Source organism: Poromitra crassiceps, assembly GCF_964638095.1.
Source record: "Poromitra crassiceps genome assembly, chromosome: 16".
Lineage (NCBI taxonomy): Eukaryota > Metazoa > Chordata > Actinopteri > Beryciformes > Melamphaidae > Poromitra > Poromitra crassiceps.
In genome coordinates, this window is record NC_139645.1 from 9,769,212 (window position 1) to 9,796,221 (window position 27,010).

The following is a 27,010-nucleotide window of genomic DNA, read 5'->3' on the forward strand; positions in this document are numbered from 1 at the left end:
ACTTTAAATACGCCAGCAAATTCTGGAATATTGGCTGTAAATACACCATTTACAGCATGTCACTTGAAACTGTAAAACATATGGTTAAAGAGTAGGACATGGAGGTTATTCCTCGCTGTTCATCTTGATGCAAGGAGGGAAAAAAAACATACGCTTTGCTTGAACCATTAACTATAGCATGGGGGTACCCCAACTTTTTAATGTCAAGGACCCCCAACAGATGTGCATTAGGAGACAGACCTCAAGACTTTGTGGCAGATAGCAACATCTGAGAACTCTTTTGCTGTTCAATATCGTACAGAATGACATAACTGCCTATAGTGTAGGTGGAGAGATAAAAGTGGAGGAGAAAACATCATTCCTTACACAGTACCTTCCCACACATAGCTTCTAGGTTTCTGGATCCTATTTTGGAAACCACTGGTATTCCAGATGCCACCACATTCCTAGACATTGCTCAGCTTACAGCCACAAAAAGTGGGTAGATTAAGCCCATCTTTTGTTTGGCAATTCATTTAACAAGGTTAACTGGCATCTAGTCATTTTTTATTATTTTTTGCTGTAAGACAAATATGCCAAGTATGTATGAAACTAAAACGAGGATCCAACAACTTCTCTCAGCCCTATATCAGGAAGAAATGCCTGGATCCTTCTTGACAAATGGCAAATTAAATACTACTACAGAATTGCAACACTACCTCAATCCTGCATGTTATACATATATATATATATATATATATATATATATATATATATATATATATATATATATATATATATATATATATATATATATATATATTATATCTCATGTCATGTCCAGTTAGTACAAAATAATTTTAAACCAACGTGAGAAAATCTCATGTTGCACACTTGCACACTTTCTCTAGGAACCTACAGGGGGCAATATTTTAACCAAATCATCTCATGAACAATTTCTGTACGAATTGAAAATGACCCAATCATAATCTTATACATTTCACATACAAATAATAAAACCTATACTTCTTAAAGACTGTATCCATTCTGACATGCGTAGAAGTCCTTTGCATTTGTTTCTGTATAAAAACACGTTTGAAAAGGTGGAGAGAGAAAGGGGTGGAAAACGTCAACAGCTGGCATTTAAGCAATAATCCCAATCTTTTTTTGTTTGTTTGTTCTTTGGTGTGTGAAAAGTCTCTTACTCTGTGGTTTTTCCATAGCTTTTTTATCCCGGTGCTTGCTCCACAATTCTACCCAAGATGCATTGCAAGCAAGGAGAGAAAGACAGAGAGAGAGTCAGAGAGCTGGTTGAGTAGGCACGTATGGTGGATGAGCATTACAAAATTATAACCAAAAAACAAAAATCATTGAAATTCTGTCATTATTGAATGGAGATGTCTTGTAATGCTTGCATGTAGCCGTGTTTAAATCGGGGGGGCAAAATTAACTCGCGTTTGCTTGTCAAGTTGGTACAGCTACTAGGGTAACATTACAACACATCCAAAGCTCTTGGCCCCACAGTCCTGGAGAGCCACACCATGATGTCAGTGAGGTTTGGTGGCTCTGACCACAGGGGCAGTTCCTCGCCGATTGTATTCGTCTGGCTCTCCAGAACAAGGGTGCGAGAGATGGCATCTTCAGAAAAAGAGGAGCGTGTGATGGGGATGAGAGGCCGCGATTAGCCAGCGAGTGGAATGGAGCGGTTGCAGAAGCCGGGGGGGGGTGCAAGTCTCAAAACATTCTGTAGAATTTGAAGGTGCATCTTCTAGAAGGACGAGAGGGGGGTGCGGGTAGGAGAGGGTATCACGAGGGTGGTTGACTGAACCTGTCCCCTGTATACAGACCCAGACCGATTCTTGAAAAATCAGAGTAGCAGGATTTCCGAGAATTCCCCCGCCCCCTCCCAAGTTAGTCGGCCAATAGAAACGCGACATCTTTGCAGCCAATGGAAACGCGACATCTTTGGTGCGGTGGAAATTTGCCACTTTACTGGGGCTGTTTACAGGGGAGTGATGCATCCACCCTCCATGCTGCGCGCTGGGCGAGCTGCCATTTCTACAGCACGCCTCGCGGGAAAACCTGCAGTAAAAGGTACAGACGAGCACCGGCTCTCTGCCGATGCTACGTACCTCCGGTCTCCCTCGGCCAGTACTGCAGATTTAGGTATCAGAAGAGGAAAAACAAGAGACATGCATCCAAGGTGCTGAGAGGCAAACAACGCAACTCCAGAGGAGGAAAGAGGGCAAACAGGGGGCACAGATGTTTAAGCAAAGGGGGGCACAAACACACGCAATCCAGCCTGGAGGGACAGGCTAATATTCCACACACTTCTCCGGGAACCTACAGGGGGCAATATTTTAACCAAATTTTGAACTTAAAATTTTTATTTTAAATTGATGAATGTAAACCACTACCAAACGTGGAAAAACCACTTAAGCGTCTGGTGAACAAACAAAGGATTATATTTTCACCACATTTCCGATGCCGGAAAAATATTTTTCCCAGAAAGCCCACTGAGTGAATATCACCAGAAGTTAGTCAAAGTGTGTGGAATATTACCAAACCTGCAAGAGTTTCTCTAGGACAAGTGGAAGGAGATTGATCTTAAATGCTGGGAGATAAGGAGGGGGGGTGGGGGGGGGGGGTACTGAGGTTGATGAGCTTGTTGGGGCAGGGGGGGGAGGGATCTCACAGCGCGCATGCAACCGGGGCCGGAGTGGTGTACACACCAATCGAGGCAATAAAGTTCTCCTCGTTCAGACTCCGGGTATCGTAATGGCGGGCTCCTTTGCCCGACGCGGGGTGTGGCACCTGCAGGTGAGGCACGTGCAGGAGGCCCTGGGGTCTGGCAGTCTCCATGCGCCCAGTAGGACTCTCTTTACTCCCCGGGCTGCCAGCACTGTCTGTGGGGCTTCGCTTGCGTTTGTCTGGGTCTACCAAGGGCACCAAAAAGCAAGGGGCCGAAAGAAAAAGAGTTCATCAAAATGAGAGAAAAGTCAAATTGAGAAGTTGAGGTAGGTGGAGGAGGGGGAGTGGTGGAGGAAAGAGTGAAAACAGTGACAAATTATCAAGTTTTACAATAGAGAGGCAAAGTGACCGCTGCCTACTTCCTGCTTCAGCACTGTACCAGAGATTTTCATCCACCATTTATTTTCCAATAGACATTTCGTAAAATGCTTATAAAAAATTGTTTTACTTGTTCAAACTAAACGGTTCAGCTATATTTAGAATCGGGAGAGACCACAGAACATTTCACTTGGACCAACACAAAAAACAACAACATAGAAAAAATATTTTCTTTAAATCCGCAGTTTTTTATGTTTTGTGGTCTCTCCTCCTTCTAAACATAGCTGAACAGTTTGGTTTGACCAAGTAAAACAATTTTTATAAGCATTTTTCGAAACGTCTATGGGAAAATAAATGGCGGATGAAAATCTCTGGTACAGTGCTGAAGCAGGAAGTGACGTTTCACTTTGGCTCTCTATTACAGCAGGGAGGGGGGGGGGGGACTTTTGTAGTGGGTTTGTGATAGTCAACCTCTAGCATGCTAAGAAATGTCTAGCTTAAAGCAGGTCCACTGTGGTTATTTTTCAACACAAATTGTTTCAACACTTGACAAAATGAGTTATCAAAAAAAAACAAAAAAAAAACAATGTCTTATACTAGATCATAGAACCCAAACGCTGCATGTGTTTGCATACCTGCACTACATGAATGGATCTTTCGGAATATTACCTTTGGTTTGATAATGGGTGCGTGCTATCTCCAGTACGCTGAAGACGCTGGCCATGCCTCCGAGGCCTGCGTTGGTGTAAGAGTGCTCCAGACTGGAAACTGTGCACTTCAAGATGTCCAACATGCCCTTGTATACCTTTCTGCTCACCTCCTGGTAACAAAGCATAGAAACAAGGTTTTGTAATGGTTTCAAGCAATGGAAAAGCACAAGGCACCTTATGGTGGCGGTGCCCCATGAGGGGCAGGTGTTAAAGGGGTGGGGATCAGTCAGAGTGGTATGGAATGGTGTCAATCATGGCCAATCGACTCAGCTCCTCTCATCCCCTTTAGAAGCAGTGAGCTCTCTGCCGTGGCACACTGACAGCTTAGTAATGGATGAGGACAGTCTAGACCGGATCCTCCCAAGAGGAAACCGATGCCCTTCTACGGGAGTCATAAGAAGTCAATATGTGGCACCTCAAATATTCCACCAAGGGCAGATCATATTAGAACATATTTTTAAAGGGACACTCCGCCGATTTTCAATGATGATTTATTTTGCAGATAATCTCACACTCTGAAAAACTGTAAACCGTTTTGCAGGCATTCATTTAGTTTGACAGATATTGAGCGTTCATTTGAGTGAAAGTTGTGGACCAGTGATGTCATTCATGCACAAATGCCATCACTGGTCCACAGCTGAACTCAAATCAACTCTCAATAACCGTCAAACTAAATGAATGGCTGCAAAACGGTTTATCATTTTCTGATATACTACTGATTTTGTAATGATGACAAAGCCGGTTGAAGATCGGTGGAGTGTTCCTTTAAGTTTATTTTTAAGGACATTTTCACAACTATAGATTGTTTGCTCTGGTCCAAATCAGTTGATGAGTTTGTAAACTTGGGAGTGTTTTTGCCCTTGGCCGTTTCACCAGTGCAAGGTCACTGTACGAGCAGAAAATCTGTACCGGCATAAAATTAGGGCCTCCAGATTTTCGGGAAAAGGAAATTAAAACACAATGTATTTGTACGAACACAAGAGGAGAGACATAAAAAAAAAAGCCTTTTCTGCTCAGAACGGGCGATTCTTAAATTATTTTGTTCGTAAGTTCTGAACACAACACAACACTGATATTTCAATCATGAGAGACCGGTCGGTAAGGTTTAACAAGGGACTTTATTTAGCAAGTGGCGTGCATGGCAAGTACTTTGGCGTATGACTCCATTGTAAGATGGCGCTCCTCTTTAGGCGAGAGGGCGGCATATTTGGGCTAGAGAGAATCCCCCCCCCCCGGGATTCTCCACGAGTCAAGACTCGTTGGTGGTGGACTGGGGAGGTGGGTGGGGTGAAATGACGGCTTCAGAGGATGGTTTCAGGGGGAATGAACAGCCGCGATGCCGGCTGCTGCTGTGATCCGCCAGAGTGGGGGGTGACGTAGAACCCTTGCTATATATACTAGGGAGGACTGACGTCATGCCCGACGTCATGAACTGAGGACAACTGATGTCATGCCTGACGTCACGCTTGGGCTTGACTGACGTCACGGGCTGATCAGGTAATACAGATATGACGACCTCTCTCTCAGCTTGAAATTTGGTATGGAAACCTCACTAGTTAGAGATTTGGCAAATCTGTAGATCTGTTTTCAGGCGATCACTTTCACAGTTAGGGGGAAAGAAAGGAGCATCTCACCACATCACGTATGATGTCCTGTCGGGCGTCTTCCTCCGACTGGACGGCTCTGTTCAGCTTACTCAGCACAAACACACGCAGCTGCTCGTTCTCGAGCAGGCGACGCACTTTCTTCATATTGAGCCAGCCGACTCCCTGGCCCTCCAGGACACTCTGTACTACTTCCTTCAAGAACTGCTGGTTCTCACTGTATAAAAACAACAACAACAACATGTTGAGTCATATTCAGCAGATTCAGCCTACTACAAGCATGATCTCTAAAACCAATCGGACATGGTGTATTTACAGTGATTCCCAAACTGTGGGCCGTGGAGGTACTGCAAGTGGTCTGTCAACACTCCCGATTTTCACAGGCAATCAAATGGCGGTAGCAGGGTCATTTCTAAAGCTACAGTGGAGATCCTGTTATCAGAAGAAACTAGAAGACCTAAGGCATCCATTGCTACCAAGCATAACATGCTAGCTTGTCGGGAAGGGGGCTAAATAACGCTCCAAACAGAGGTTACATTTGGACGAGGGAAAACTATTTCAAAGGGGTCCCCTTGACCTCTCAGCTCAATTTATCTGAATGAAAATTGGTCCAATGGGGACCCACCAGTCTCCCCTTTACAGATAAGGTAGCATTTTTCACAGCCTAGCATTACTAGCTTGTGGATTGATTTCTTCTGTCGTTGCTCATCACATTTTTGTGTTATGCATGCAGATACTTCTGATGAGTAAGGGGGGTAGAAAATGTTGACAATCTGCTTTTGGGTATTTTGCCAAAATGTTTTTGTATGTGGATGGATTATTAATTTCCCTTATGCCCAAGTTCACATGCTCTGTTAATGAAATAAAAAAGTATATAATATAAAAAACCTATAGGGGAAACACATCAGCTTAGTCTCGTGTGTTGATCAGAGTTGTGATTAAAGGGTTGGTTGGGCCCCAGAAGATGTTCAGATTTCAAAGTGGGCCACAGCATTCTTAACTCTGGGAACCCCCCTGGTATACTATAATGGACTTCCTAAAACGGCTCTCTCAAATGGAGTAATCTGATTGGGCGAAGCGCGACCCTTAGGTGTGGTATAATGAGCATATACCACGGCCTGTCGTGATCTATCGCGTAAGTAACACATGTCATGACAAGAGATTGTAAAGTGCAAGGTGTAACATGGAAGTGGCCCCTTTGTAAGTACTCCGTTACCTAGTGTTGTTGACACGACCCTGAGGAGAGGGAGACTCTCGATTCTTCACCGTGGGACTGTGCTTGATCACCGAAGACTTCTGGTCCACTAGTGCCCTTGGTGCACGTGCGCCTGGGGGGGGAGTGCCAAAACAATGAGGTGGTGTGGACGCACCATAGATCAAACCAAGATCATACAATGCAAACTGTGCACACTACGACAGGAGAGCACTTGGTAAAAGTGGATTGGACACACACACACACACACACACACACACACGGACACACACAGACACACAGACACACACACACACACACACACACACACACACACACACACACACACACAGAGCAGTGTAAAGCAGAAAGGGTAGTGGCTGTTTACACTACCAGAATGTGTTACAAAAGCTACAGCATCAAATACAAAAGAGAGAAATTAACATCACATTGTGAAAAGGACACATACCTAGTAATCTACTGTTGCAGAGGAAACTACTAACACTGCTAGGGTATATTACTAATAAGATAGAGGTGAAGTGAAGGACAGATCAAACAGGGACATGGCACGCAGACACACACACACACACAGGAGTCCAAATGGCGCCGTTGGTGGTGGCATCACACATTGCCAGTGTACACATGTGCATAGGAACTACATCGATGAGACCATGCACCAAAGAAAATAAAGAGATGAGTGAAGGACAAGACAAAGTCAGATTATACAAGGCAGTGTTTCCCCTACCATTCTACAGGCCTGGCGGGCCCGCCAGTCCAACAGCGCCCCCGCCAGGCCAGAAAAAGTTTTTTTTTTTTTTTTTTCTCCCCAAAATTTCAATAAACCTTGGCATATTATTACAATACAGAAATACTGGTGTTGACAGTAATAGAGGGTGCCAAATCATTCAAAACGGGCAACATAAGCAATTTGTTTTTAGGAGCATTGTGCCAGCGTGCAGCGCTGTTCCAAAACATGTCAACGTGTGTCGTTGCCTGGGAAACGCACATCCCATAATACAACTGTTCGCATCGCATCCCATAATAGTATGATGACACTTGGGATGCCATTGCGAACATAGATGCAAACAGGTTAGCTAAAAGTTTAGCGTCGCCAGCGAGGGCCCCCACCGTTGCGGTCGAGGTACGTTTCGAAATCAGTCCAGGCCTGAACATTTTCCTAGGGGAAACACTGCAAGGTATACTGTAACGTCAATAGCGAACTAGTATAGCCCCACGGCTGAGATATCCTGTGCATCTGAGTACCAAGGGCTGGACCCATGATTTTTAACGAAATAATCATTAAACCGCAAATCTTCACATTTAGTCAACCGAGTCTATTTAATCTGTGTCACTCCTGAATCAAGGTAGGTCATCATTCATGGTGCAAGTGCAACATCTATGACACAAGATGATTGGACAAAAAAAAAAAAATCCTAGCATTAGCATGGATACTATGGCCTACTCTGTGTGAATTCCAGAACGAGGAACACTGTTAGCTATGGGCAGGCATACACCTAAAACACTCGGTATGGGATGTGTGCCTTCACAGGCCCTAGATTCTTCTCATAATCATTTCCAAAGCTTCGTATGAAGACTTAAGGAGGTCCAGCTTCAGCAGTTCTATGAGCGGGAATTAGCTTTTCTTGAGATAAATGAAAATCCTGGAGACCGAAATGAAATACAAGCACTGGAGTCTGCACTGCTACATGTTCTCAACAGTTTGCTAGAAGAAGCAGATTAACCAAGTGACCTTTGAGGCCATTTACACCTGGCACTAACATGTGTTTTCTGTGATCAGATTGCAGTCGGATAGTGCTTGACCACATTAACCTGATTGCATTTACACCTGGTATTAATATGTGTCTCCAGTGTCCACATCCGATTGCGATCTGTTCAGGCAAACTCCATAGAGTAGAGGGGCAGAAAAACAGCAGTGACTATTGCCGCATGTGGTTTGAGAGGACGCATTGCATTTACCCTCGTTTTCAATGTGGTCACAATGCGTCCCTGACCACCTCCGGAGGTGGTTTGGCCAATCAGAACGCAATCTGTCCTCAATGCGTCTTGGGGGCATTTACACCTGTACTTTCAAGCGGTCAAACACTATCCGATTGCAATCTGATCACAGAGAACGCATGTTAGTGCCAGGTGTAAATAGCCTCTTTGTTTCATCTGCCTTACGCTGTGATGAGTGCTAGAGCGCATTCAGAGGGCCTAAACAAGCAAGGGCAAATCAAAGGGTGTAAGCCCTCCTCAAGCCATTTTGCCACTTCCTGATGATGGTTCCCAGGCACAGGGTTGGGGAGGAGGACACTCCTCCAGGGAGAGAAGAGAGAGGTCTTCTGATCTGACAGGCGTGACAGGCAGCTTTATTGCCACATTTATGGGACAGAGGAGATCTCTTTGTTGATTATTACTGCCTGGCACGTCACGGGGAGGGGACAGCAAATGAGGCATGGTTTTTTTTATTGCACAAGCAGAATTTATCAGCAGCTTCATGTTTGAACATAAAGTCACAGACATCGTTGTCAGGATTTCTTTATGACTTTATCTGTTCAGCTTACGTGATCTAATTGACTTGTTCTAATTCGGTGATTTCAGTTCAAACACAAAGCCTGTGAGAGAGGCATATGATGCTCTTTTTGAGAGGGAGAGACAATGGATTTGTTCTGTCCATCACAAAATCTGAGGCAAAATTGGAACTTGTGGTTCTGATAAAATGTCTGATTGAGACGTTGGCTTTAAGAGACAGAACTCAGCTATGTAGTTCCCATGGGGTGTCTGGCTGGCTGGCGGTGGTCATTAATATCTTGGGTTGGGTGGCACCGGGGCTATAGGCAGGCCTCAGGTTACAACATTTGCTTCTTAGGGTGGGTAGAACAACCCAGAGCTTTTTTTGGTTGGTTCTGGCCCTTGTCCTTAGGGGTCAGCTTATGTTAACAGGAGACATGAAAGCCTCCATCCCAACTCAATCAAAAGTCTGTGCCAGGTAAGCAGCAGGCAAGCCACGTAAAGGAGCTTGGCAGCTCTGCAGCGTACCAAGAGTCAACATCAATCTGAAAGACGAATTTGGAGTCAAGACAAGATCCTCAGATCTGCATGTGACTCGATGAGACTCATCAGTCATTGAGCGCCGGGCATGTTGCGGATTACAACAACCCTCACCTCCCCTGGTTTTCCCAGGCAATACTTTGACAGGTCTAGTTCATCCCTATTGCCTCCTGAAGAGGGTGCTCTCGTTCCATGCTCACACATTACTTTGGAGGTCATGGGGACAGGAGCGGAGGGGAAGGGTGGTTTCATTCTCATCGCACAATCTCCAAGTGCTGCAATAGAGAGCCCCAGGAATGAGTCCGGAAAACATCGATGCTAACACTTCCGGGTTCTTCACTGTTTTCGCCTATGGGATTTTTGAATGCGTTTTTGGCGCGATGCTTCAAATAAGGTCTCTGGGCAACGCAAGCTTAATCAAACGCGAACCAGTGTTCAGCAGGATAATCTTCACACATGAGGACCACTTTTATGAGTGTTTAAGCTTTTACGTGCCGTTAAAAGGGCGGCTAGCTAGCAAACGGCTAAATGAGACTACACTGTTGAGTCGACGGGGATATTATACGTCAATAACGTCATCACTTCAAAGGACGAACACGGAAATTCTCTTTCCCTCACCTGGTTCAGCCCGGGGTAATCAGTGCACAGCAGCGCACACATCAACATCACTCCAGGTTGAGTGGTGACGTGACGGGGAAAGCCTATGCGACACTGTCTCTAGTTCTGGATTAGCTTAGCACGAGCTTTTCACTTCTCGGGCTCGCATTTACACTTCAAAACTCATGAAAGGGGTCCTCATGTGTGAAGATTATCCCGCTGAACACTGGTTCGCATTTGATTAAGCTTGCGTTGCCCAGAGACCTTATTTGAAGCATCGCGACAAAAACCCGTTCAAAAATCCCATAGACTGAAACAGTGAAGAACCCGGAAGTCCTGGCCTTCCGCGTTCCGACTACAAAAATACGTCATCCCTGGGGCTCTCTATAGCTGCTTCTTCATGAAGCATGAGCAAAAGAAAGACAAGGACTCATCACCCACCACATTCTTGATGTCTGTTAGGCCGAGGCAGACGACCACATAAACAATGTGCTGCCATCAGAGGTGGACAGGTGGTGGACTTGATGAGTGCACACTACAGTGCCATCTCCTGGCACATTTTGCTAATCTTAGAATGTGTGTTTGAACGAGTGCAAACCTTTTAGACCACGGGCCCCCCGCCCCATACACCACCCATTATCCCCCTAGCCACTAATCCTACCCCACCCCTCGAATCCTGACTCTCCAGCACCTTCCTATTCCTATGGCCCCTTTTCCCACGCCCCCCTCAAACAGCATCCATATCCCGCTAGTCACTAAGCCTACCCACCCCTCAAATCCAGTTTCTCTAGCACAGGGGTGCCCAATACGTCGATCGCGATCGACCGGTCGATCGCGAAGGTAGTGTGGTAGATCGCATGGCATTGAGTGGAGAGAAAAAAAAAAAAAAAAAAAAAAAAATCTTTACATAGTGCCGTAGTGAGGATGGATGATAGGCTAATAGGCCCATTTGCCACTTGATTGACGTACAGGCGCGCCAGTCAGATCTCGCTGTGGCAGCCAAGTTTGTATATATATATAAATAAATATGTTTGGTAGATCACTTTGACTTGGTCATTTTAAAAGTAGCTCCCAAGCTGAAAAAGTGTGGGCACCCCTGCTCTAGCACCTTCCTATCTCTATGGCCCCTCCCCCCCTCGCTCTTGCTCCAAACACCCATTTCCCACTAGCCACTAAGCCTACCCACCCCTCAAATCCCATCTTTCTAGCACCTTCCTATCCATATGGCCCCTGCCACCCTCCCTCCAAACACCACCCATATCCTGCAGGCCACTAACCCTATCCTATCCCTGCCCCCCCCCCCCCAAACATGACCCATATCCTGCAGGCCACTAATCCTACCCACCCCTAGACTCCTGACTCTCTAGCACCTTCCTATCCCTATGGCCCCTTTTCCCACCCCCCACCCCCAAACACCACGCATATCCCCCTAGCCACTATTGCTACCCACCCCTCAAATCCTGTCTCTCTACCACCTTCCCATCCCAAGCTATGGCCATTTTCCCACTAAACTCACTTAAACATCCATGAGTGACTGACTGTCCTGACTTTTCCATCTCATGACCCCGGCGCCCAGCGCCGTGGTAAAAATATGTTTGATAGGAAAATTTGCATAATCTTAATAACTATGTCTAAGCTTAATCGTGATTGTTGTACAGGCCCCAACACCATTTGCACACAGTAGTTGGCGATAGTGAAGTGAAATAATAGTTAAGTCAGAGGGAGGCAACAGTCACTATGATGGGTGATATGGTAAGACGACTCAATGCTCTACTGGATCCTTGATGTCAGGTGACTGAAATGAGGACAGAGAAAGGGGGATGCTGGGAGATGTAGTTGACTGGCTTGGGAGAAGCATGCAGCTCACTCGATCAAAAGGGCAGAACCCACCTTCTCCGCTCCCCGGGCCGGCCTCTGTAATTATCGCCATTAGAGAATTTAGCCCAAATACTGCACACAAAACCCAGAATTAGTGCCGCACAAGAAGGTGGACAGAGAGAGGGACACCGGCCCAGACACAAGCAGTCTGAACATCAGCCCGTAACACAGCAGACATGCACACTCAACACGGCGCCAAACAGAGAGAACATAAGGTAGGAGATAACAAGAGAGAAAAACAAAGGACAGACAGAAATGAAATGAGAGAGACAATATGTATTGATGATGGAATCAGCCTAGAATGGTTGAATGAAAGGATTAATCTCATGTCTTTGGCATTGCTGCAGATTCAACATTTTCCAAAGAGCAGCACCATCTGGGAGCTGCACATAGCTAGCGCTCACGCTGCATATCAATAAGTAGCCTGGGCTCTGTCAGTAACACTGCGTAAACCTGGGGTCTGTCTAGTACTGTCAGTCCAGTGTGCAGGTTCTAATCTGAAAATGTACATCTAGAGCAATGGATGGTAGATTGAGTTGCTTCTCTAGAATAGCATGTAGGCTAATTCTAGCAGCAGACAGAGTTTTTGTTCTAAAACACATAAATATAGCGAAAGTGTGATTCAGAATCATAACGGAGCGATCGGGTAAAGTGTGGTCTTCAAAGTGTCAACGTGATTCCTGCTAAAACAGTGAGTGACTTCTTAAAGGAACACTCCGCCCATTTTCAACCAGCTTTGTATCATTAGAACATCAGTAGTATATCAGAAAACTGTAAACTGTTTTGAAGTCTGTCATTTAATTTGACAGTTATTGAGTGTTAAAGTGTGGACCAGTGACATCACTGGTCCTCATTAACTCAAATCAACTCTCAATAACTGTCAAACTATTCATCATTCATCTAGTTTGACAGTTATTGAGAGTTGATTTGAGTTAATGAGTTATTAATTTGAGTTAGTGTGGACCAGTGATGTCACTGGTCCACACTTTAACACTCAATAACTGTCAAATTAAATGACAGACTTCAAAACCGTTTACAGTTTTCTGATATACTACTGATGTTCTAATGATACAAAGCTGGTTGAAAATGGGCGGAGTGTTCCTTTAAGGGGAAAGGGAATGGAGAGCCACCAAAACAAGCAAGCAAGGCAAAACACACATTAGAATAGGGAGACAGGTGGAAATCAATCCCATTCACTGAGGACAAATCGTTGTCAATCACAGAAATAAATAACCATCACTACATTAAAGAAGCGTTAGTGTTGAATGTGGTTAAAAGGAATTGAGCATCCATCTTGCAGGACCGAAGGCACATCATTCCAAGGAGATGCCACACCAATAACAGCATGTAGGTCACAACTAAAGAGATCTGTGTTGACTATAAATGTGTGCATCAGAGCGCATCAATATAGACTCCCACCAATCACACAGAGGGCAATGGCAAAGGAACAGGGGGGCGTGGCATGAATATACATGAATGAAAATACAGGTGTATCAGCTATCTTAGTCCTAGGCTGAGAAACGGGGTGTAAGAAAGGTGTGGGTCATAGGAATATCTAGTTAAGAGAGGGGAAGGGGGGAGGGGCAAAACAAACTAATCACACCAGACATAACATACCCGGGCTGTCAGGGTCATCTGAACAACAAAGACAAGACAAAATCAAAATCAAAATCAAAAGGAACGGAACATTTCCTATGGCAGCTATTCCACTTGGAGTGAAGCTATTGAGTCAACGATACCATGCTTCACCTTTTTCTCTCTCTCTGGAATGGTCCCCATAACATTGACGTGTGAGGACTTGAGAGAAAAGTCTACATGATATATCCTCAATATCCTGCTTAGAAATAGTGCCATATCAATTTAGCAATCCAGAGGGAAGAACGTCAAGCTATAAAGAAACAGCTCTACAAACCTGTTTGCTCCTTTTCCGCCTCAACATCAACATCAAAATTAAAATATTCTTTTACGTACAAAAAGTTATTTTGAAAAAGAAACAAAAATAAATAAAAGGGCAGACAAGGGAAGAAAGTAAAGATTTTGAATAAGAATGCTAAAAAAATACAGGCTGAAAATACAGGGCTGTGCTGAGGAAACATCAAATAGCGAAGAATGGTACACTATTCAGTTCTTAAGTAATGCAGGCCATATCAATATAACTATTTTGAGACTTATCAAGGTTTCATAAAAGCATATTGATACAATCAAAATGACATTTTATTCAATTGTAGCATAATCCAGCGTAAGAAAGTACGGGTCAGCCATAAAAGCAATAATGTAAATTTTTCATATAGATAGATAGATAGATAGATAGATAGATAGATAGATAGATAGATAGATAGATAGATAGATAGATAGATAGATAGATGATAGATACATAGATAGATAGAGTAAGTTCCGTGTCCATTTTCTCCATAGACATTTCGATAAATCCAAATGTAACGAGTTTTAAGACTCGAACCAAGCCAACACGTGATCCAGAGAATCTTGAGTGACCATAAAACATTCGGTTTAAGCGAGAACAAAAAATAACAACGGGAAAATTAATCTATTTTTTCCCCGTTGTTAACAGATTTGTTAGGATAGATCCATCTTTGGTGCAGTTGTTTGTTTTCTGGAAATTTTTCCATTCTACACAGCTACGCTACGCTGTGATGTCACAACATTATGGAAGTCAAAACTGCTCGTTTGGAGAAATTTATTTTTTCTTACATGGCTGATGTGGCTTTAATAAGAATAAATAAAATTATATTTCTTGTGGCTCATCTCACTCTGAACCCATACTGGAACATCTGGGACAGAGAACGCGGCACCAACACGGACACCAATGTCATCGACTTGAGATGCATAAAGAAATGGAGTAAGATGGAGTAAGAGTGGGCAGCTTGGCTGTGTGGTTGTACCTTTTAGACTGGGGAAAGGTGTGGACTTCTCCCTCGCTGCCTTGTTGGGAATAGCTAGATTGGATAAACTGAAACTGCTGCCATGGTTCTTGTAAAGATTGCCTGTGGTAGAAGTGAGAGCAGTTGATAATCACAATCAGAAAAGACAACTGATAAAAGTATCCACTGAAACCAATGATATCGCAATTTAACATTATCCACTCTTCAAATATCCAATATGTGCGGGCTGCCACTGGCAAAAGCAGTAAGCACATAAACTCAATTCAATCAAACCAGTGATATAATTAAAAAAAAATCAAACTCACAGACTCAATTTAAAAGCATGCAAATAAAACAAAAACAAAATTTCTCAGGTAAGGTAAAACCTCAGTCTGACCACCGTTTTTCTCGTTATGCGATTATGTGCGCAAAGCCAATCTGAATCATCGCCCTTTGTAAATGTCGATCAATTTGAACAAATTTCACATGTTGCACAATCATGCTGGACCGGGCTGGAAAAAAATATCTGCACTGTAAAGAGTTCAGGTCAAGCATACTTACTAGCAAACGACATGAGGCCTCCGAAGCCGTCGCCGCTGTTGTTGGAGATGGTGGAGTTGGGGGAGCTGTTGCGGGAGTCTCCCTCTCCGTCAGACTCGCCAGGCAACCTCAGGCTACTGGGACGTAAAGGACGATGTGCCCTGAAAAAAGTACCAGAATGCATCAGTGGTGCCTCAGGGCTAATGTCCAACAGCTCCGGAACAGATGCGGTACGGCTACGGTACGGCTGCGAACAGACCCAAACCCATGTAATCTGTCAGACACATGCAGGGTCCGACAAAAATAGAACAGGTGCGTATTTGTTCCGTACCGCGTGTCTTGCCCAGCTAGTAACATGGGCGAGAGTCTGATCCGACAGTCTTACCGGATCCGCAACGCAGCCGGAACATAACATCTGGTGTACATTAGGTGTTAAAGACACAGAGACATATGTGACAGGGACTGGTGTTTTGTGTAACAAGTAGGCCAAGATCATTCTTCAGTTTCTTACAAATGATGAAAGTGCAGATTGTAAGCCTTAAAATGATGTGTCATATACTTTAAAATCTGAAACTAGTTGAAGATATGCTTATTTGAATGTTTGTACTCACTCGCGGTACTGTACGAAAAGCAACATTCAGAGAAAATCGCCCTGAAAGTTGGTGAACAAGCTTGGTTTACCCTGAACAACCGTCCTTCCTTTGCTAACAAATTATTAGTGATCTTAAAACGTTTTTTTGGTTATAGCGAGTGTGTTCTTCAACGTGTAAACTTGCGTAATATGAAGAAAAGAAAACGTTTTCTTCATTTGCGCTACTTCACGGTTGCTTACTTCTTACCACTTTCACTAGACCGGGTCACATATAGTGCATATACATAATGCATACGATAAGGGAAACTCAAACACTCACATCACCGCACACAACACAACACCACCAAAGATTCAAGACCACCATGGAATCGACAGGGCATATTGAACAAAAATGAATTGGTAACAGGAATGTCCAAAAGGGCTTTTGGTACAAGGACATCGGATGGGTGGTCAAAGAGCCCCTTTGAATGATGATCAAACATTCATTCAAGTGATGAACAAGTTGAAACACACTTGTTGCCATTGAGGTTCTGGTTGAATCGAGGGGTGTACGACTCCACTTGCTCTTCAGCTTCGGGGTCATCCTCAGAGGGGAAGCCATATTGCGGCTCAAAGTATGGGTTGTCATACTCTGGCTTTTTGTTGGCTGGATCCAGCGGGCCGGCGTCGGCAGCGGTTCTGGGGAACGGCTGGCTGCCCAGGCCCGGGACAGGGTTCTGTAGGGCTGTGCCCGCCGATGCCTCCAATTCAGCTGCTTCCACCAGCTCCTGGAAATGAAACCGAGGAGATGTCAATTAAGCCAAAATAGAGCCATTTTACGGGTGTAAAGCACTTTGATGCCTATGTTTTGTTGTTTTATATATTCTGTTTTTATGTTTTTGTGTTTTATGTTTCGGGGACAACGGATGGAAACTAGCCTTGTGCTAAATCCGGCGATTTTTACACTTTTATTATGTTCCAGATGTTTTTATCTGTTCCATGGTTATTGTGTTCATTAATTTTGCATTGTCCCGTCTAAATAAATAAATCAAATCAAATCAAATCAAATTGATTTGGACTTTTTTCAGATCTCGCCCCGACTTGGTGGAATGAGCTCCGCCCCCCCCCGCGGCTACAACGGCCACATCTCTGCCCATATTTAAAAGAAAACTAAAAACACATCTATTTACTATCCACTTTCCTACCTCTCCCTCTACTGCACCTCTTTCACTCCTGAATTGTTTTATACACTGTAATAATCTGCACTCTTGATCATCTTTTATCTACGCATATTTTTATCATGATCACATATTGTCTGTTTTAATCTATTTCCATTGTTCTGCTATGTTTTATTGTGTGATGTATTTTATCTGTTGTACGTCTCTTTGGATAAAAGCATCTGCAGCGGCACTTTATTGCATCTGCAATAAAGTAAAAGTAAGTAAAGATTTGCAGTTTCCATGGCGATTGCAAATTTGGACGATAATGCATTGTTGTCAGTCCGTCTGATAAAGTAATGGCAGATATTCAACAGACTTTTCGCCCCCCCAATTTTTGATCGCCTATATCAATCCAGATTAGATTAATTTAGCATTCATTCTATTTTGACTGTACGTGTATTTATTTATATAGAGTAACTACTCCCCAAACCCAAACCAAAAGCTGATCTTTGGTGCCAGGTGATGTCACCACCTGTTGTACTCTATAGTAGTAGTACTTTATTGGCATATAGCAGTCCATAGGCTGAATTAATTACCAATTTACAGGTTAAAATGCAGACATCGGCACAAGTTAAAATTCAAAACAGCACATAACTAAAAAACTTCAGGCATAGACAAGATAGAAGGTGACATCCCTTGGCACCAAAAATCAGCCAATAGTAGATGAATTTCAATAGCATACTTTTGCCATTAGATGTCAGGCTTTACACACATTTTGGTGTGGGGTTTAGTTCATCTTTATGAAGAATACAATATTGAAAACATTAAACCTCAACCTTTGTACTGGTGTGATTATGGTTCATATGGTATGCATAAAAATGGCTATATGTGAAAATTAGCATCCTGCCCAATTATCAAAATTGTCAATGACAATATGAAACAGCAAGATTCTTCAACGGCCCTAGTGATGACTATAACAGCATTGGAACGGGCACACACATGGTTGACTCCCTGGATGACTGTGCTGGGACTTGAGCTTGCAGTGGTGCTGGAGCTTGAGCGGAGCGTCAGTCCGTCCGAGGGCTCGGCGGGTCCGTCCCCGCCGGGCGGACACTCCGAACCGGGACCGTCCCGGAATTCCTGGAAGTCCTGGAACTCCACCTCACTCGCATCCCCCAATGCAGCATGCGTAGGCGGGTCCAAGCCTAAAGCATCAATGGACGATACCACATGTAAGTAAATGGTGTTTTATTTATGTTTTTTTTTAACAAATAACAAAAATAATTAGCTAAAACAACCACCAACCAGTGACAAAACCACTGAAGACGTATATAGTTAGGATCATTTTTCAGTTTATTATGTGTTCTTGGGAATATTATCTCCACTTCCACTGCATAGTATTGTGTAACAACTTACTTGGCGTGTCTCCCTGGATGTCTCCTTGGATCATCTCACTCACAAGGTCTCCAAGTGAGGAATAGGAAGAGCTGGAGTCGTCGTACGCCTCACTGTCACTGCCGCTGCAACAAATTCAAGTTCTTATTATACCCAAGGCCCGCTAACTGAAACTACCAACTGGAACTAATTTGACACACAAACCTCAAACTCAATTTAGCATTTCAGCAGACAGAATTGCGCTATAGACCGAAAGCCTGGTTTTGGTTTGTTTAAGTAAAAAAAAAAATCACACTTCGAAAGCATCTTGCTTCCTGTTGTCATGTATTTCCTGTTGAAATAGGATAAGCGGGGACATAATGACAACGTGACATAATGACGACATGGTTCTTCCGTACCTGTCCGTGGGATCGGAGTCATTGCCATCGTCCTCCAGTGGACCGGCCATAGCCTCGACCAGCTGGGAGCTGCCGTCGTAGACGCGGTAGAGGACAGGCTGCAGCTGGTGAGCGTACCACTTGGGCTTGTCTCCAATCAGGGAGGGGTCGTACACATCTGAAACAGGAAGTGTGTCGATAACGCACGGCGCACAATTAATAATTCACACGTTGGCTATGATCCCGTGTGGAGTCTTACTGTTATGGATCCTCTGAAAGGCCAGGTTGGTGGGGTTGAGAGCCCACTCCCCGTAAAACTCCACCGCCTGGGTGTGAGAGAGTTTCTCTGCGAAGCTGGAGCGCCGCGGGCGAGAAGCCAGAAAGGATGTCGCCTGGAAGGCCACGACCGGTCGCGGGAAGAGGCGCAAGGTGCGAGTGTGCATCTGGAACCCCTGGAGAACATTTGGGGAGTTGAAGAACCTTACCATGGCAACCCTGCAAAGACAAAGGAGAGTTGAAGTTATTCCGAATTAATATTTCTTTCAAATTTGGAATCGGACAGGACTTTTAAGTTTGTATAATGCACAAAACTGAAAAAATGGATGGAATCATGGAATTTGGTCATAAAAATGGAATCAACTGTAAAACATGGAATATTACAAAATTTTCCATAATTTGGGTGAAATTGATAAAAGTAGGCCTAATTATCAAAATAAGAAGTAGATCTAATGATCGTAGTAACCTAAATTATTTCATAATTGTAAAATAGGCCTAGAGAAATGATTCAGTTTTTGATTGGGGTGGTTTGAGAGGGGGGCCGGTCTTGCGTGGGACCCTTACTGCACCTCACGACTTAGTTTTCAACTTGAGAAACACATCGAAGAGGCCGTCTGAGAGAGCCAAGTCGTCAAAAAAAGAAAAATATCGCTCTTGACACCTCAATTAAAATTAAAATGGAAAATTCAGGAAAAAATAAAACAGAATTTGGAAAATAATCAAACAGATTTCATATGGCTCTAGCTTAGCATCTTGCAGTAATGAGTAATGAGACACTTTAACTAAATGGACAGTGGAGAGAGACATGGTGACGGCTTGCCTCGTGGCCACATCCACAGAATCCACGTCGTTGCCATAGATGAGGGGGTTGAACTCGGTGGACGACGGGGAGGCGCGGTCTCGTCCGGGGGGGAGCAGCGGCAGCTCCTGGCCCTCCTGGAACTTCTCCAGGTTCAGGATGGGCTGCGTGTTCAAACTCATACTGGCCAAGGCCTAGAACAAGGTGAAGACGGCACACGTTTTAAAACTCACCGCAGTGGAGCTCGAGGGAAAACACAGCCATACACGATGGACCACTCCCACTATTGGCATCAACAGCAGTTTAATAATAATAATACTAATTGTTATACTTTATTGAATCTATGATCTAATCTTATTGACTGCCCTCTCTACAGGAGGATCAGCGTTCAGGGTCGGCGACAGAACAGTGACGTCCCAGAAGCTTGTAGGAATTAAGTATCTCATTCAAGCACACGTCAGCAGTGCCTTGAACTAGGGCTGGGTATCGCCACTGACTTCCCGATACGATACGATTCCGATACACAAGGTCCCAAGTCGATACGATTTCCGATACGATACGATATTTTAGTTACAATACCAGTTTTGCTTTGATAATGGAAGAGATTCTCAAATAACTAATGCTGTAAATTGTACAAGGAACCCTCTAACCTGGTGCATTATTAAAAAGTATTAATATTTACATTAAGAATTGACCATAAAGCAAGCAGTTACATCATGTAATTCTTTTTTATTTAAACATGACCAACATACTCCTTCAACATCTTATCTTTCTTTACAGTCTTCTGTGAGAAGCCAAACAAATTTAGATTTCCACTATACAACAGAATCATTGAACAGCAGCATGTTGGCATGTTGTAAACAGTGTTTCATAAAGTATAAATGCTTTGTAAATAAAATAAAATAAAATTAAATACAGCTCATGAACATTTCCAGTTCACAAACATTAAAGTGCAAACAGATTTGAGGTCTGTACATCTGGCTCATCGTGCATGCACAATGCACATGTAGCCTACAGTATTTATGTTTTTGTTTCAACTACAAACATAAATAAACGTCAACTTGAAAGTATGTTTTAACTACCACACAGAGCCTATAATATTATAGCCTATGTTTATTTATTTAATTTTTTTGTTGTAAAATATCGATACTGGGATTTATGTATCGATACTTGTTCCTTCACATGAATATCGATTCAATATCGATATATCGATTTTTTTTTTTAACCCAGCCCTACCTTGAACACAGATCATCTGTTTGAGGAGCAGTCTCTCCAAATACTAAGACAGAAGTGAGATGAGGCGAGAGATGATAAACGGTTACTTAGACCTTAAGTCTTGTGCGTGTTGATGCCCGCTGTGGGAGTAGCCATTTTGGAAGAGGAGGGCGCAAGAGGGAAGTGAGTCACCATACATGGTTTGCTTGAAGGGAACTGCTGCAGACTTTTGAGTCAATGTTAGGCTTAGCATGATGGAACACATTTAGTTGCTGGGGGGGGTCTGGATGAATGTAACTCGGGTCAAGGTGATTAGCTCGGTCAGATCTCGCTCAGGGTTACAGGAACACTCACTGATGCCAAGATAGATGCACGCACGCACATTCAGTCATGCTCAAGCCGGAGCTAAGCAGAGTCGAGAAGATCGCGGGGGGCCACACAAGTTCTCTGCCAACGTTATGCGTTGTAGAGAAGTCTCGAGAAGTAACATAGTAGTAGGGACAAGCAAAAAAACAATGGGACAGAGAAGATGTTCCGTGCATGGGCATTCCACATGCCACAGGAGGAGAGATGAAGAACCTTATTGTCAGTGGAGAAGATCTGCTTTTGGGTGATCACGGTCAATCTAACCAGACACTAAAGAGGAAGAGAGATGCCGGGAGAATCACATGAAAGCCTGGGATGAGAACTTCATGAGCGACACACGACTGGAACAACATGTGACGAAAAGGGTCGAGGCCAACGCCCTTTCCGTTCTTTTTCTTTTTCTCCTCTCAACAGCACTTTCTTTAGTTTCTTATCCCCATTTTGTTTTGCTGACAGCAAATAAAGAAAGTGTATTTCTGGGCCCACCTTCATGGCACTGAACTGAAACCAACTGCGTGGGAAAATAAAAAATATATTGCTGAAGTGGTTTGAATTCACTTTGCGCAATCAAAGACATAAATAGGCTAGGGGGTGGGGGGTGGAGATGCCAGCAAGCTTGTTTTTGCTTTCTCATCGTTTCCATTTTCAACTTCCAAGAAATCACTGAAGAGAGGAGATAAGAAAATACACATTTTTGTTGTTTGCTCTGAAAACCGATGGATGGCCACTAGAGGGAGTAGTGAGATGGAGAGAGAGAGAGAGAGAGAGAGAGAGAGAGAGAGAGAGAGTGTGTGTGTGATAGAGAGAGAGATGAAAGAGAAAGATTGAACAGATGCTGAAAACATGAAAGACAGTGGTGGGAAAATACATAGACAATGCGACACAAAAACAAAAACAGTAATGACGTCACCTGTACAACTCAGCCACTAAAAAGACACTAACGGTCATCCATGGTAACCGACTGGGAAAGAGCCCCAGTGGTTACGATGGAATGGTGATGACCAATACAAAAGAGCAGATCTTTGAAGAAAGAAAAATAAAGAAAGAAATACTTGCAGACTTAATGCATCCAAATCATCGCCTTTAACTGAAAGTCATCAGTTCAGGAAATAAATAAAATGTTGGGTGAGCTGAACTGATATAGCATCATCTTTGTCAAAGTAAAGAAACCAGCCCACTCGTTTGGGCCTGATTTTAACGTGTGGTCTGGTATTAAGTGCAAGTATTTTTCAGTGACTCGCATATCGGCAGCATTATACGTTGGCATTACAGTGTGGAGATATATTCTGTAGTTCACCAACAACAGTTAACCATCTTCAGTGACATCGTTTCCATTCAGATATCAATTGATCAATTGATTTCAAATGCACAACTGCTATAACTGAGGCTGTAGTTTGCACACGTTCACACCAGCCTCTCAATCGCACTTTGCGCACACAGTGTTCACACACAGGTACTGAACCGGCTCTGATTCAAGGCATGATCAACTGCGCAATTAGTGAGTTTGGGACGCAACATAAGTGGCAAATGTGTTAGTTCTAAGAGCCCATGATATAAAGTGATATTAACTTAACGAGCGAAACAGCTTCGGTTCATACTTTTGATATGACTTCACGATTTGAGATGAATCCACAGAACCCACCGGCAAAAAGCAACTTGATGTAGGACCATAGAAAGATACATTGCATTGTTCTCGTCACTGTAGTTTGAATGTGTGATGAAAAAGCATGACTTCCTGGAGGAGGGTTTCAAAATAAAAGCAAGTGAGGAGCACTGCTAGTGCTAGTTACCTAAACCAACAATACTCCTCATACCTACAGCAAATCTATTATGGTGAAATACTGCTTAACCCATTGATACCTGATGCAGCATTTGCGTGTATATCCCTCATTTGTGTGTGTATCCCTTTAAGACCAAAAGGGATACACACACAAATGCTGCATCAGGTATCAATGGGTTAAACAACATAACAGAGATAATTGTGCGCGTTCTGTGGTATTGCTGAAGCTTAGGCAATTTAAGATCTAACATTTCAAAGCTAAAAGCTCCCCAGATAACATCAATGTCCAAAGCTTTGGCAAATTAAGATCGGTAAGATTTCAATGCTAAAAGCTCCCGGGATAACATCAATGTCCTAATTCAATTACATGTGCTAAAGAAGAAACGAAAACAGCAGGCAAGGAACAAGATTAGAGTGACCGCTTGTACACACTGCGAGCAACCACAAAGTTCTGACCGAGAGAAATAATCTATATATTTACAGATCCTTTCCAAAAAATTTGAATATCATGGAAAAGTTATTTTCTTCCCATAATTCCTTTCAAAAAGTGAAACTTTCATAGATTATAGATTCATTACACACAAAGTGAAATATTTCTAGCCTTTATTTGTTTCATTTTTCATAAATTTGGCCTACAGCTCCAGAAAACCCCCCAATACAGTATTTCAAGAAATGATTATAGTGTGAAGAAAATCAGCAGTTACTTCTCAGTTATGACTGACTCCAGCCTCAGTCCACTCCCTCTGAATCTCAGCCAAATTTTTGAATCGTCTTTGCTTGACAATCCGCTGAAGCCCCCGGTCATCCATGATATTTCCATGATATTCTAATTTTTTGGAAAGGATCAACGCAACCGTTCTCTAAGCATCCTTGTAGTCTTTTAAGCCTGGAATCAACTTTTTGTCCATGTTTGCACGTTGCCAAGACAACGGACAAGTTCCCCGAAACAGAATCACATCAGCAGGGACACGTGGAAGTGCGGAAACCTGATCGATTGTAGACCGCGAAAAGTTCAGCGGTGGCAAACCTTGGCGTTTCCCTGATCACTCAGCTCTATTCATAGTATTCCACGGTGTCACATGCATTTTTTCCTACCAATATGGCGCTTTGCCATATATTCACAGCTCATTGGCTGTGGCTGTCACCTGATTATTATGATCACCCGTTAAACCCATTACAATCACCCGTGATTGTCCTACCTACCAACACGGCCATGAGGTGATGTAACATAATACTATGAGCGGAAATGAATGGGCTCGCCGATTGCGTCGCTCGCAGTGTGAAAGCGCGCGGGGAAAGAGCGGTGCCTTCAATCAGAACCAGATTCTGAGGGTATGTTAGATTCTTATAGTTAGAGGGTTAGTTAGTTACTACCACTATTACAAGTACAACTAAGGCTTTTTGCTTGGGTGGCAGCGCCCCCTAGTGTCCGCATTACCTCCAGGGGCTAGTGCATGCAAAGAAAAAGAAAGAAAAACAGTTGTTTCCGTTAGTGTGCTACGACACTCCATTCAAAATGCTCCCACACACTCTATGCACGGTACATACAACTCTGTTGAAGTAGGAACTCAGTCCCTACTCTTCACATGGCTGAAAGAGAAGTTTCAGGTTTATATACAAGTGTGATCAATTAGCAGTCAGAGAGACATCATAGTTTTCCTTCGTTTCGAACTTCGGGTTCTCACACTATGCTTAGCTGCACCTCGCAGCGAACCTCACTGCGAGGTGCAGCCAAGCATAGTGTGAGAATCAGAAGTTCGAAACGAAGGAAAACCTGGGTTGTAGGACAACCCCTACGGTCTGTCCTTAAGCAGTACCTGGGCTCCAAATATGCCGGTGCAAACTATTCGTATGTATACAGTATATACCAGGAGCCCCACAGTGTTTAGGCAGCTATGGTGCAGCAGGATCGGAAAATATCACACTGACAAATATCAAAACAAGGTCCGAATCTGCTTTGGTAAACGCGCCTACCTGCTTCAGATGTTTCTTAAGTTCGCTTGCCTCAGGCTCCGGCAGAGGCGGGAGAATCTCTGCATTGGTGGGTGCTATGACCTGCAGAAGAAAGGCAACACTTTAAATTGAGTTGAAATTCATTACAGAGTCATGTTCAGAAAAACAAACAGAAATCCTCTACAAATGAATGCCCCTTGCATCTTAAAATCATACAAGCACAGAGGTTCTGAATCAGCGGGTGAATAACAAATTATTTGTAAATTCCGTCCTGATGTGGTAAAATTACTATTCTAACATAATAAAAACCAATAAACTAGAAAATGATTTATTTACAAAAAGCTCTGGTTCAGCCCCCCTCCTCCTACCCTTGCCTCTGGGGACTGACCTAGAATCACACCATTCAGATGTCTACATACCTAAGACAGGAAGTCTTAGATTAGGGCAGTTTACTGCAGATAGTGCCCCCTAGTGGCCTGGTAAACCAGCCCGTCACGTGAACTCACATTTCATTTGGTTCTCCGTGACGGTCTGGCCCCGACGCCATGGGGGGGGTTTAGCAGGGGCGGGAGCATGGGCGGGCGTAGTTGCCTTGACAGACAACTCCTTCAGCCAATCAGCGTCGGATCCAGTCAAACCCAAATCCACTCGGGAGAATGGCAAAAACATATTTTCCGCCGAGAAACTCTGCGGTTGCCGCGATACTTCTGTACTCGTTTAATTGTTGTTATTGAGTCTATTTCTGCAATAACTGCACTTTATGGCTGTTTAAACTAGACAAACGCTGACATGACTCCTCGAGACGATCAGGCAAGGAGGCGGCCATTACTGTTTTGTTAGTGCAGTGCTAGTGGCGTTCCTGATTGGGCAACGTGCGCTGTCAATCACAGCGGAGTCGCTGATTGGCTCTTCCGCTTCTGCTAAACCCCCCCACTGGCGTCGGGGCCAGACCGTCACGGAGAACCAAATGAAATGTGAGTTCACGACACGTGACGGGCTGGTTTACCAGGCTAGCCCCCTAGGTCTTGAGGGAGGTATTACAACAACTCTAAATTCTCTCAACACTGACGACATGAAAACAGACAATAGAAGAAGGATCCGCCATTATGGAAATAATACTGGCCTTGTTGCTGTCAAGGTCCACGAGCCACACATCGTCCGGCATTTTGAAATCCGATTTGTAGAGGAAGAAGCTCGCTGGTACACCTATAATGTAGGGAGTAGGAGCAAGGAGGAGCTGTGGAGAGGAGAACATGGATCAGTCAGTCAGTCACATCCCACTGTCACCTGTTCAGAATCACATCGCTGCACCAAAGTTCCACTGTACATTTGAGAGAATTCTAAAATATATAAAGGAATTCTCTAGGGGGTTGGGTGATGTGCTTATTTCAAGATATGATTTGATACAGGGCTCGAGTTTTGAGAGTGCTCCAGGTTCTTCTTGGGTTCACCCATTTATTGCTGTTGAAAACAATATATATTCAGTGGAGAGCTTGGGAAATTTATTGTAATGGTCAAAGCTGTCTCATTTGTGATCACTACTACTGCAGAATAAAATGTAACCAATATCGTATAACGTAATTCATTCTTCTGTCCACCAATAAGTATTGTCATTTGTT

General features: G+C 43.7%; 1 protein-coding gene across 2 annotated transcripts in view; it reads right to left on the bottom strand.

Moving 5' to 3' along the window:
* The window catches only part of madd (MAP-kinase activating death domain), a 75,923-nt gene that overhangs the window by 20,748 nt on the left and 28,165 nt on the right, over positions 1–27,010 (bottom strand). The window contains exons 6-19 of one of the 2 annotated variants that reach the window (XM_083653104.1): positions 26,515–26,628; positions 25,413–25,493; positions 20,099–20,271; positions 19,262–19,497; positions 19,024–19,180; positions 18,647–18,750; positions 18,230–18,435; positions 16,605–16,858; positions 15,521–15,660; positions 14,981–15,082; positions 6,579–6,690; positions 5,393–5,579; positions 3,718–3,868; positions 2,712–2,915 (exon numbers count right to left, since the gene is read on the bottom strand). In XM_083653104.1, coding sequence (XP_083509230.1) covers positions 2,712–2,915; positions 3,718–3,868; positions 5,393–5,579; positions 6,579–6,690; positions 14,981–15,082; positions 15,521–15,660; positions 16,605–16,858; positions 18,230–18,435; positions 18,647–18,750; positions 19,024–19,180; positions 19,262–19,497; positions 20,099–20,271; positions 25,413–25,493; positions 26,515–26,628 — 2,221 coding nt within the window. The remainder of the gene's footprint in view (positions 1–2,711; positions 2,916–3,717; positions 3,869–5,392; positions 5,580–6,578; positions 6,691–14,980; positions 15,083–15,520; positions 15,661–16,604; positions 16,859–18,229; positions 18,436–18,646; positions 18,751–19,023; positions 19,181–19,261; positions 19,498–20,098; positions 20,272–25,412; positions 25,494–26,514; positions 26,629–27,010) is intronic. The other variant, XM_083653105.1, reaches the window with a different exon arrangement.